This window comes from Humulus lupulus, chromosome 1 (assembly GCF_963169125.1).
Source record: "Humulus lupulus chromosome 1, drHumLupu1.1, whole genome shotgun sequence".
In the NCBI taxonomy this organism is placed as follows: domain Eukaryota; kingdom Viridiplantae; phylum Streptophyta; class Magnoliopsida; order Rosales; family Cannabaceae; genus Humulus; species Humulus lupulus.
The window spans coordinates 27695928-27708191 of record NC_084793.1 but is presented as its reverse complement, the minus strand read 5'-3'; the positions used below and the strand labels follow the sequence as shown (position 1 = coordinate 27708191).

At 32.2% G+C, this 12264-nt stretch overlaps 1 protein-coding gene across 1 annotated transcript; it reads right to left on the bottom strand.

Moving 5' to 3' along the window:
* Positions 1-8353: 8353 nt before the first annotated feature.
* Positions 8354-11991, bottom strand: LOC133790051 (protein trichome birefringence-like 6). The gene is made up of 5 exons (XM_062227646.1): positions 10906-11991; positions 10576-10768; positions 10298-10488; positions 9490-9648; positions 8354-9390 (listed from the first exon to the last, which is right to left on the bottom strand). Exons 1-5 carry the CDS (start codon positions 11769-11771, stop codon positions 9060-9062), a joined length of 1740 nt encoding a protein of 579 aa, XP_062083630.1. The 5' UTR covers positions 11772-11991; the 3' UTR covers positions 8354-9059.
* Positions 11992-12264: the final 273 nt, after the last annotated feature.

The following is a 12264-nucleotide window of genomic DNA, read 5'->3' as shown; positions in this document are numbered from 1 at the left end:
TTCAAACCTTACTCGAAACCACTCAAATCCATCCTAATTCTATAACTCAATTATCACAAAACTTCTAGCATGATTCCAGCAACATAATGCAGCAAAAATATAGCCTAGAAACTCATCAAAATCCCACTTCAATCTCTGAAACCCAAAAGCTCAAGAACACTAAAACTAGCCAAGAAAACACCAGAATTCAAACATTAAATTATAGATTCGAGCTTACCTTCACTGCAGAACCAATTCTCTAAGCAATTTCTGAGCTAACTCCCAAGTTCCTAGCTTCAATTCAGTCTTCAATTTCAAAACCCAAAAATCTCTTAGAATTCAACCAAAATCACAGAATTCTAATGACCAAAAATGTAATTCAATTCTTACCTCAGTCCTGTTTGAATCCCTTAGCTAAAACTGAGCTAATCCTTCAAAACTTCAGCTCAAATCAAAGAGTTTCCAGCCTAATTCTCTTAATTTTCTGTAGTTTCCTTGAGAGAAAAATGGAGATAGAGAGAGAAGGGTCGGTTTAGTTTTTGGTTCTACTGTTTTCTAAAGTTTACTAGTCTATCCTTAAGCAATTAAATTAATCCCAAGGCTCGGGGTACCGGAAACGTCCCCGAGGGCAAAATGGTAAAATTCCCCAGTATTCCCACCTAAGCTTCCTAACCTCAAATATATCTCCAATTATTTATTTCCATAACCCGATAACCCAAATAACCATCCAGTACCTTAAAATACCCCTTGAGTTGCCCCAAGTCAAGTATTAAGTCCCGTTGTGACTTTCTCGCTAACTAGCTCCCTAGGATCACCTCAAGTCGCACGCTGCAGATTTACCCACATAATAATGTGCTTCTCACAATTATAGCATATAATCACATTTACATTCATATAACCATACAAGCATGCTTATCATATAATCATGCATTAAATTATTAAATTCACACATAAACCAATTATGCCCTCCTGACACACTAATCAAGGCTCTTAAGCCATAATAGTTGTAACGACCGAAAATCACTAATATGGCTTAAGGGCCTTGATTAGTGTGCCGGGAGGACATAATTGGTTTATGTGTGAATTTATTGAATTAATGCGTGATTGTATGATAAGCATGCTTGTGTGATTATATGAATGTAAGTGTGGTTAAATGTTATATCTGTGAGAACCACATTATTATGTGGGTAGATCTGCAGCGTGCGACTTGAGGCGATCCTAGGGAGCTAGATAGCAGGAAAGTCACAACGAGGTTTAATATTTGACTTGGGGCAAGTCAAGGGTTAATTCGGGTATTAGATGATTTTCTGGGTTATCGAGTTATGGAAATAAATATATGGAGATATATTTGAGGTTAGGAAGCTTAGGCAGGAATATTGGGGAATTTTACCGTTTTTCCCTCGGGGACGTTTCTGGCACCCCGAGCCTCGGGATTGGCTTAATTAGCCAAGGGTTAGACTAAACAAAATAGAAACCAGTAGAATAAAACACAAACTGACCTATTTTGCTCTTCTCTCCCTTCTCTTCTCTCTCTCAAGAAAAACCACTGAAATTTAAGGGAAATCAGCTGGGAATTCAGTGGTTTGGGCTGGAATCTTGAAGGTTTAATCTAGTGCTCAGCTAAGGAAACTCAACCAAGATTAAGGTAAGGGCTGAACTATATTCTTGAGCATTAGAATTCTGAGTTTTGGCTGAATATTAAGGGTGTTTATGGCTTTGATGTTTAAGGGTTGAATTAAAGCTGAGAAGCTTGGATTTTAGCTCAGGAATCTGTTAAGAAAGTGGCTCAACAAAGAAGGTAAGCTTCAATTCGTAATTTAGAGGTTAAAATCTGAGTTTGCATGACTGGTTTTTGGTGTTTTGAGCTGCTGAGTTTCAGGAATCAAAATGGGATTTTAGTAGGTTTTTAAGCTGGATTTCTGTTGGATTATGTTGTTAGAATCATGTTAAAAGTTTTGTGATTAATGGGTTTTGAATTAGGGTGCCTTGGGGTGGTTTTGAATAAGGTTAGGATGTTAGATATGGTGGATTTTCTGGGCACGAAGGGTTGGGCCGTGGCTCTGTTCTAGAGCGCTGCAGCCCTACGAAGCAAAGAAGCCGGGGAGGCTCGGCCAAAGGGGAGCGCCACGGCGCGTGTCTGCCTACTGAGGGGCTTGGGTTCTGTTTTAGGGGCAGACCGCGGCTAGGTTTCAAGGGCCGCAGCCCTTAGGTGCGTTCTTGATCTTTTGGGGATTTTAAGTGCGGGAGTCTAACCTAGGGTGCTCGGGATCGATTCCACCACCGTGCTTGGCGGAATTCGTTGTCCCAGATGCTAGAACTATACCCAGAAACCTTTATTAGGATATTAATGGAATTTATTACCTTGGTTGTGACTAGGTGTTAAGCTAGGGCTCGGGAAACAAATCATGCTCGAGGGACGTCGCTTGTGGTCAGTGAACATGGAAACTAAAGGTAAGAAAACTGCACTCGGTTGTGTAATTGTAAAGGGATTAAGGGTTCCCTAATATGTATGCTTTGAAAGGATGGTATTATGCCATGTAAACAGTAAACCAACGGCCTAAGAGCGCCAAGGTTACACTAGCGCACAGGGCGCGGCTTGGCCACTGGTAGCCAGGGACAGCTTATTATGCACTGAGCTCGGTTTAAGCGGGCCGGAGTCAGTGGGGTAAACAGAGGGTGCAGCCTAAGTTGTCGGCCCTGATAACCATGTAACTTGACTGTTTTTAACATTTAATTGCATCTTTGATTCTGAGTACATGTTATGTGGTTAATATGAGTGTTAAGTATTTGATCATGCCTAAAGGGTTAATTATCTATTATTGTTGTTTATGATGCATATTATGTTTTCTTGCTGGGCCTTGGCTCACGGGTGCTACATGGTGCAGGTAAAGGCAAGGTCAAACTCGATCAGCCCTGACTTGGAGAGCTCTGTGAGCTGAATGTACATGACCAGCTGCTCAGCCGCCACGGTTGAGGGGAAGGCAGGAACAAGGGTGCCAGAAATGTTTGTTTTGCCTTAGAATGGCTGATGGTTGTCTGTATTTTGGAGATTCTGTAAACTGACTATTAAACACTGTTTCTTTTTGGGATCCCATGTGTAAACTGTTTAATTATATAAAATGTATCTTTTGAGACCAAAACCCTTTTTTAACCCTAGCACATTCATGGTTAGTGACACGTTTTAACTAAATGACTTGATTAGCAAGTCTTGTACCTTTATAAATACACAGTGTAGCGATCTTGGCTATCCAGGGCGTTACAATAGTGATTTTGGGTTGTTACATTATGTGTTGATTCAAATACTTGGCAATTTATTATAATTTTTGTAGGAAATTATCACAAAGATTTAGATTATACTCAATATAAGACCATCTTCAGTGCAATATGTAAATTTTGAGTTAAATTTGGCTCAATATTTGTAATTGTGCTCAAATGCATAAGATGCAAATTAACTTAAAAAAGTCTAATAATTCATTTAATATTTATTGATAATATACAAAAATTAATATGTTTTTTCATTTTATATTATAAAAAAGATGAATAAAAAAAGTAATATGGTTAGTCATTAATTGTTAATTAATAAATAATAGCAATATGGTAAATAAAAAATGGACATTTATTGTTGTGCCAAATTTGACTCATGTTTTATCTTGTGCCAAATTTGTCACAACTTTTAGCATGTGTCAAATTTAGAATACTTTTTAGAACATCATTGGAGTGAAACTTTTTTTAGAAGTTTTATTGGAGTGGTACTTACTAAATATAACAATGCACCACATTTTTGACACTCCATTAAAGATGCTCTACGGATTTATGTAATTATTAATATAATCTCACATGTATAAATATTATAAAGGACCAAAATAACATACAAGTGTGAACAAAATATCAATATTATGCCAAATTATTTACTATGTGTTGAATACTTGAATATCAACAATATCTATCAATATACTATATCTTTAAATTTTAAGTTTTGTAGTTTAAATTTTAAGCCTTGTAATTTAAATTTTAAAGAGTAGTTTAAATTTGAAGTCTTGTGGTTTAACTTTTAAAAAGTCGTGGTTTAAATTTTAAAGACTAGTGATTCAAATTGTAAAGAGTCGCAGCTTAGATTTTAAAGGATTGTGATTTATATTTTATATGATCGTGGTTTAGATTTTAAGCCTAGTGGTTTAACTTTTAAGCATTGTGGTTTAAATTTTAAAAAGTCATGGTTTAAATTTTAAAGGGTCGTGATTTAGATTTTAAAGGATTATGGTTTATATTTTATATGATCGTAGTTTATATTTTAAGCCTAGCAGTTTAACTTTTAAGCCTTGTGGTTTAAATTTTAAAGAGTCGTAGTTTAAATTTCAAGCCTCGTGGTTTAATTTTTAAAGAGTTGTGATTCAAATTTTAAGCATTGTGGTTTAAATTTTAAAGAGACGTGGTTTAAATTTTAAGTCTTGTGGTTTAAATTTTAAAAACTAGTGGTTTAACTTTTAAGCCTTATGGTTTAAATTTTTAAAAATCGTGGTTTAAATTTTAAGCTTTGTGGTTTACATTTTGAAGAATTGTGGGTTAGATTTTAAGCCTTGAGGTTAAACTTTTAAAAGGTCGCAGTTTAGATTTTATGTCTTGAGATTTATATTTTAAATGATTGTTGTTTACATTTTAAGGTTTGTGGTTTAAATTTTAAAGATTTGTGATTTAGATTTTAAGCCTTGATTTTTACATTTTAAAAAATATTTTTTCATAGATTAAATACAATCCTATAAATATAGTTGTCACACATATATATGACACACTACAATTAAAATACATTTCCAATTTAACTATAATATGCACATTTAATACACACTACAACAACACTTATAACCATGTGCTCAAATAATGATAATTTAGAAAGTCTCGTAATAATAATAAATAAAATTTAACTAAATATATTTATTGACTAATTTTAGTTAATTACTCCTAAAAGTAAGTGGGTAGTTTTTAATTTTCCCAATAAACAAAGCACGTTTTAAAAACAATTAAATCAATAAAATAAAAATGTATGTTTATAATGTTTATTGAACATATTTTTTTATGTTCAAAATATACACCATTGATTAATTTAGTAAATGATGGAGAGTGGGGCTTCTTGCCTTGCCATTTGAAGAAGTGTACCGAATAACGTAATCCAATTGTTAGTTAATTTCTAAATCTAGAAAGGAAAAAGAGAACTACATCCACAAGCATGGAAGAAGTATTGTAATTCCATAATATATTATTAAGTTATTATGGACTAAAGTTATTAACACAAGGTATTATCTGTTTGGATTCTGTGTTTTGAAAAAAAAATTTAGACTATGTATTTTGTAAAATTGTTCAAATAAACTCTTAAACTCAATTTTAATAAATGATAAATTGAATATAACAACATAGTTATTAAATAAAATGATTTTGTTTTTGTTTTAAATTGTTAGTTTGGTGAATTATTTGTAATTTAGTTTAGAAAACTTTAACTAAAACCAATATTAGGGTTCTATTTAAACTATTTTACAAAATATAAAATGTAAAAAATTATTTGTCAAAACACAAGATCCAAACAATTAATTAAACAAAGCACGTCTAAAAAAATATAAACAAAAAAAAGACAAATCAGTACCAAGCATAAATTAAATAATCCCAAAGAAAATTACATGTCTTCTTTCAGCATGTTTAGTTTAAAGAGAATATAATGAAAATTTCTATTTCTTTGTTTGATTTGGACTTTTAACCACGATATAACGCAATTTTATTAAATTGGAATTATTATTCCTATGTTTATTTACTGCAACAATGGAAAGGTATTTCCATTTTAAAATAATCTTAGAAACAGAATTAAAATGACTATTTTGTCTATTTTTTTTCTTCTGCAAATTAAGAAATTAAAACCTTTTTTACTATTGCATCTTTATTTGGTTGTGTTTCATTAGGTCCTCATTGCTTAAGCAGTCCCAAATATATACTACCTTAAATAAGAAAAAAGTAGCTAATAAATGGTAAAAGAGGCATCCAATAAATGATGTATAATGCATATCTATTTTACATATACTATAGTGTTGAGCAACATTTATGTAATACTATATTTCTCATTCCTATTGTTATAAAAATAATCATGTTTTATTTATAAATATAAACATGAAAATATTTATTATATATACAGTATATGTAAATATTTCGTTTTAAAAAATATATATATATGGTTATAAATATAGTAATATAATATTTAAATAATGTAGAGAAGATATGTTATAATGTAAGAGCACTCCAAATTACAATTTTTTTTAAGTTTTTTGATTAGTTTATATTTTATTTTATCTTATAGATTTGGATAAATTTAAAATATAATTATGTGATATTATGTATGAGTATATATTTTAAATATTAAAATATATATATAAGAATATTATTGATAATTAGAGAAAATACTTGAAATAATAAAAAATATAATATTTAAATTGTATAGAAAAAAAATAGAAAAGTTGATGGATGATATAATATAAAAATTAGAGGTAAAATAGATAAAATAATATTTTTACGAGGTATTTAAAATAAAAGTAAATATCATTTTGGATTCTGTATTTTGCTAAAGTTATTCATTGAACTCTGTGTTTTGTTAAATGACAATTCAGACATTGTGTTTTGCATAACAGAACAAAATAATACCCTGGACAGGATTTTAGTCAAAATATTTTTCAATATGACAAAAATACCCCTGAGTTTTTTCATTAATGAACTAATTATATAATCAAAAATACATTTTTAAAAAAAATATATAGATTGATTTTAAAATAAAATATAATTAAAAATGTTTTTATTAATTAAAAATTAACATAAAGAATTATATATCATTAAATTGAAACTAATCAATCCTAAATCAAATCACAAATACAATTTATTATATAATTAATCACATAAAACATAAATTAATATAAACAATCCAACTCCCAAATATCTCAAATTTAAAAAAAAAAATTAGATTTATGTTCTTGAGTTCCTCATCTTTACATCCAGATCAAAAAAATCCATAACAAAATCAATCCATTTCATTTCTTCCATACACAATTTAAACTAAAACTTTGAATCTAACTCAAATATCATCAACATAAATCTTCAAAAACAATAAAAGTAAACTCAAATTATTAAAAAACAACAATCTCAATCTTTAACATCTTTATCAAACTAAAATCTGTAAACTCTTGAACAATAATAACTTTTCTTCTTCTATGCTCCATAACTAGACTTGCAAACAAAAAAGAAAAGAAGAAAACAATCTAGACCACTCTCGGAGACACGCATCCACTGCTCGGAGACGATGCCAATGTCTAGATCGAGCCCATACCTGAGATTACTGCTCGAAAACAAGCTCATTTGCCCAGGTCCGAGAAGAAGTTTGTGCGCCCAGATCACAGAAGAAGCCCGCCTAGTCGCCTCCTCCGGTCACCTTCTCGTCGGATCTAAGTGAAGCTCGCCCAGATCGAAGAAGAAGCACACCCAGTCGCCTTCGTCCATTGCCTTATCGTCGGATCTAAATGATGTTGAACCTTAAATCTCAACCTCGGTCCAAGCTCGTCCACGCCCAGTCCTCAGATCTCAGCCTCTCCCTGTCGCTTCGTCAAATCTCACCATTAACAAAGAAGAAGAAGAAGAAGAAGAAGAAGAATTTAATTCATTTTAGTTTTAGTTAAGATTTTTGTTTAAGATTTATTTTAGTATTATTTAAGATTTTAAGTATTATTTAAGATTTTAATTTGTTTTGTTTATTTTTTTTATTTCTTTCACATTAAAAATATTGTATTTTTTAATTTTAGTTTTATTTTTTATTTTTTAAATTAACTAAATATAATTAATATTAAGTTTTTTAATAAAATATGAGGATATTTTGGACATATTTAAAAATATTTTAACCAAAATCTGTCATTTAACAAAATATAAAAAGATCGCCCTTAAAAATAATAAAGTATAGCATCCAACTATTGGAGTGCTCTATTAGATGAAAATTGGGCATCTCATCAATGCTCTTGTTGAAAATAGGGACAATCCCATCAAGGTGGAGGTTAGGGTCTATAGTGACACATTTGCATTAAAAATATTATTTAAAATAAAATATAAAACAATACAATATATATAATAAAATAAACATAATATGTATTCTATTAAAAAATTAAATACATAATTTTTTTTATTGCAATATGTTCACGTATAAAATTTAAATAAATAAATAAAATTTCTAAACGGAGACAGGGAGTGTCACCCTTGTCTCAATTCCATTTGGGATTCTCCATTAAAGTAGGAAATCTTGTGAATAATTTCCATCCCTCCCTCACTGTAATTTCTTAACTCAAGAACCTTAATAACATTAGAATATACAATACAATACAAGATCCATTGAATTATGTGAAAGAAAGAAAAAGCACTTGAATTAGTCAGAATTAACTCAACTAAACATACAATTATATGATAAAGACAATCACAACCAGAATTACAAGGTTGAGAACCTCATTTCAAGCTAAATAACAAATATTAAAAAGAAGAAAAAAAAGAACCAAATAAAATGGTTCTGTTCTTTTACATACTTGATGAAGAAGTATTGAACCTTTGCCTAAAAGAACCCCTTCATCCTCAATATCCTTGAAAACCCGCCTAGCCCTACAATAGTTAGAGACTAAAGAAGTCAAACCTCAGACTTTGTGTTACTGACCATTAGAGCTACCCGTCAAATTTTAACACCTTCGAACCTCCATCTCCACTATCAGCAACAGGTTTGGTTTCAGAATATGTCTATATTATAATTGTACCAAAATGAGACAGAACCATTCACTCAAATTTTTTTTTTTAAAACCCACCTTATGCTACCCCGATTCGTCTTCAAATTTTGACCCCTTTAAACCTCCACTACCACTAGCAGCAACTGCTTTGGTTTCAGAATCTGTCTACGTTTTATCTGTACCATAATGAGACAGAATTTTTTGCTATTTACAAATAAATCATCTGGATTCATTTCAAATCAAGCAAAACCAAGATATAAACAAACAAATAAATAAAAGAAAGAATACCACTGGTTTACAAGCCTAAAAACCAGTTAACCCATGTTTGGACTGGTACAAATAAGCAAACAGTATCTCATTCCAAGAATCTGGAACCCCAGGAAGACACCAATGACTACAATCTTGACTGTTTGAAGAATATTGCTTCCCTGATCTTCTTCTACCATAAATAGAGGGATGAGCATCTATCCTATATTGGGATAAACCGGTTATATTCAACACAGTAACAGGAGTTTTCATCTGTTTGATCACCTCTTCCACTAATAAATTTTTCTCAGATACAAATGTGCTCGAATTGTCGGTAAGTGGTGAAGTAGCTTCTTTACAGTGCCCACCTGAGTTCCACTGTCCTCCACTGCTCAATAATTGACAATAAACTATACTCAGCATTTGACATGAAGAGGTTCAGAATTTCATCTATGAAGTGAGATGTTTCCAGGAAGAAAGTGAAAACCTGAAATGGGAAGGCGCCGAGCTTCGAAAGAAAACTTGTGTTTTTCTAGGGTTGATGTGTTTGTCTACCCATGATGCCCATGTTGTTAAAGCTTTTCTGAAAGCTGTGGAAACATCTAGGCGTGGATAAACTTGGCCCCCTTCTTGATAGTAGTTAATCCTGATGTGAGCTCCAAGTGTTAGGTACAAGACAAGACATAGCTACAGAAGGTGAAAGTTTAGTACAAAGACTTATGTGATCAAAGGTTATTCAACTTCCAAGTAAGAAAGCACTGGAAATTCATGAACTTGGTGGCATGTATGTTTTTTAATTCTAGTTACAAATAATGTCGAATCTAACTCTTTGTTTTTTTAAAAGTAGACTCTCTGACTAGCCCTACAATAGTTGGAGACCAAAATTATAGCAATTGCTATGTTGGTACTTGGTACCCAGGAGACTTGACCTCAGAACTTATGGGAGCAAACTACATGCCAGACTATTTGAGCTATCATGTAGAAGTAATGTCCAACTTAAAAAAAAAATTAGACTCCTCTGTTAACCCTACAATATTTGGAGATCGAAAACTATAGCAATTGTTATGTTAGTACCCTGAGGACTCAAACCTCTGACCTTGTGAGAGCAAACTAAATGCCGGATTGGTTGTGGTAGCAAACCATATATCTAACCAGACTCAGATCTCAGGATATGTGGGAGCAACAACCATTTGAGCTACCCGGTACAAGTATTGTCTAACTTTATTGTCAAGATAAAGAAAAAAGTTTAATATACAACTCAAAGCGTGATTCTTAAATATGTAAAAAAGACTTACCCGGCTTTAGTTTTGTGATGGGACCACCAATGTGCGGTGTTGAAAACCAAAATATCAGCTCCTTTCCATCTAGATGAGCTGCGATCAATAGAATCAATGCGCAAAGTCTGCACACGCTTCTGCCCCACTCTTCCTTTACCTTCGTGAACTAAGAAATGGGTCACGTAATACTCAACCGTACATCTATAATCCTGTGAAAACGACATTAAAAGAGTAAGCAATCAAATCATCAAACGACAACTGAGATTGACAACAAAGAAAGAAATTTCTAGAATTACCACAAACCGGAAACTGTAGTTTCCCTTCTCTTTGGTGATTCTACGCCCGTGTGTCTCATAAACCTTCGTTGGATCTCTGATAGCCCCCATTAACATGCAAAGCATGGATTCCCATTGGTTTCTATTAAGTGAATCACCCACAAAAACAAGTCTTTTCCCTCTTATCAGTTCCAGCATTTTTGTGGCATTGAACCTATGAACAAACAAGTAACAATATGCAAGGACTTCAAATTCACCTTTTTTTTTCTAAAAAAAAAAGTTCCTCATTTAAGCCCAAATGAAAATGAAGTCTAAGCTATTCATACACAAATGTTATGACCAAAAATTTACCTTGGAATGTCGCAACCTTGTGGTTGCCATCTCCATTTCATGTAACCTTTATCTGGTCTCCCATTACTCTCACAATTAAACCCTTCATCTATGAAAGGACAAGAACTATTTGTATACAATGGATAGCTTTCATCAAAAACCCACTTTCCTCTTCTAACATCACAATCTCTTGTACTTGAAATTAAAGTTTTCCCCAACACAGATTCTTGATTCTTCTCCTTCACAATAATCTCAACTTTCTTAGATGAAGTTTCTGTAACATTTTTATCACTTGAAACTTCTTTTTCAACCATTGGTGGTTGTGAGTTTTCGGTGAAGGACTCGCTATCTTCATTTTCTTCAACCTTTTCTTCTACCACGTTTGGCTCGCTGTTCTTTCTCTCTAGACCACCAATAACTGAAATCCCTGAAAACCCAGAACCATTTTCAGATTTACTCAACTGGGTATCAATCAAAATTGGGCCTTGAACACCACTTACTACTGAAGTATCTTCATTTTCTTCATCTTCTTCTACCACTTCGGGTTCACTATTCTCCCTCTCTAGACCACCAATAACTGAAATCCCTGAAAACCCAGAATCATTTTCATGTTTACTGAACTGGGTATGAATCAAAATTGAACCTTTAACACCACTTAATACTGAAGAACTTCGATTGAAACCAGTAAGAGACTGAGCAGTTAAGAGAGAAGAAACATTGAACTGAAAATGGGTCTGTTGAAAAACTGAAGGGGTGAGCTTAATAACCCAAATGGAAAATAATACAATGAATATGATAGAAGAACAAATTGTCAAAGAAAAAACTAATAATCTTCTGGGTTTGAAGGAGAAACTTCTTTGCCTATCCATACCCAAGACTTCTTTCATTTAGTTAAAAAAAAACAAAGAAAAAAGGCTCAAAAAAAGTCAAGGAGATTGGTTGAGATCTATACTAGAATGGTATGCATGCTTATGATTCATGCCAGATAAGGAAGAACAATTCTTAAAAGATTAAAAAACATTTAGAAGATTAGTAGAACAAGTAACATGCAAGCTGGACTTTGCACCAAGTTGTCTGTGAACTTATGATAATAGTAAAGCGAGTAGTTTAATTTATTTACCAAATATAACCCTAAAATGGCTCTGGATTAGTACAATGTAAATTTACTTTTTATGTCCTCCATTCATCACAAAATGTTTGGCTTTCACTAGTTTGTGTGCGGTTCTATGTGTCATATCCTCTTTTACATTATTTTCATTTTTTAACTCAATGCATTACAGATATGAAAAAAAATACTAATAACGATTCAAATTTTATGCTTGAGAAGTATTTAAAACCGGATAGCTGTTACAAATTTGAATTTATTAGAAACTGTATCCG

Excerpts from the sequence above, each read along its gene's own strand:
- LOC133790051 (XM_062227646.1), bottom strand. The coding sequence starts at position 11,771 with ATGAAAGAAGTCTTGGGTATGGATAGGCAAAGAAGTTTCTCCTTCAAA. Across the intron at positions 10,769-10,905 it reads CAAGGTTGCGACATTCCAAG|GTTCAATGCCACAAAAATGC; the intron begins GTAAATTTTTGG and ends GTTTGTTCATAG. Across the intron at positions 9,391-9,489 it reads TCGGCGCCTTCCCATTTCAG|TGGAGGACAGTGGAACTCAG; the intron begins GTTTTCACTTTC and ends ATTATTGAGCAG.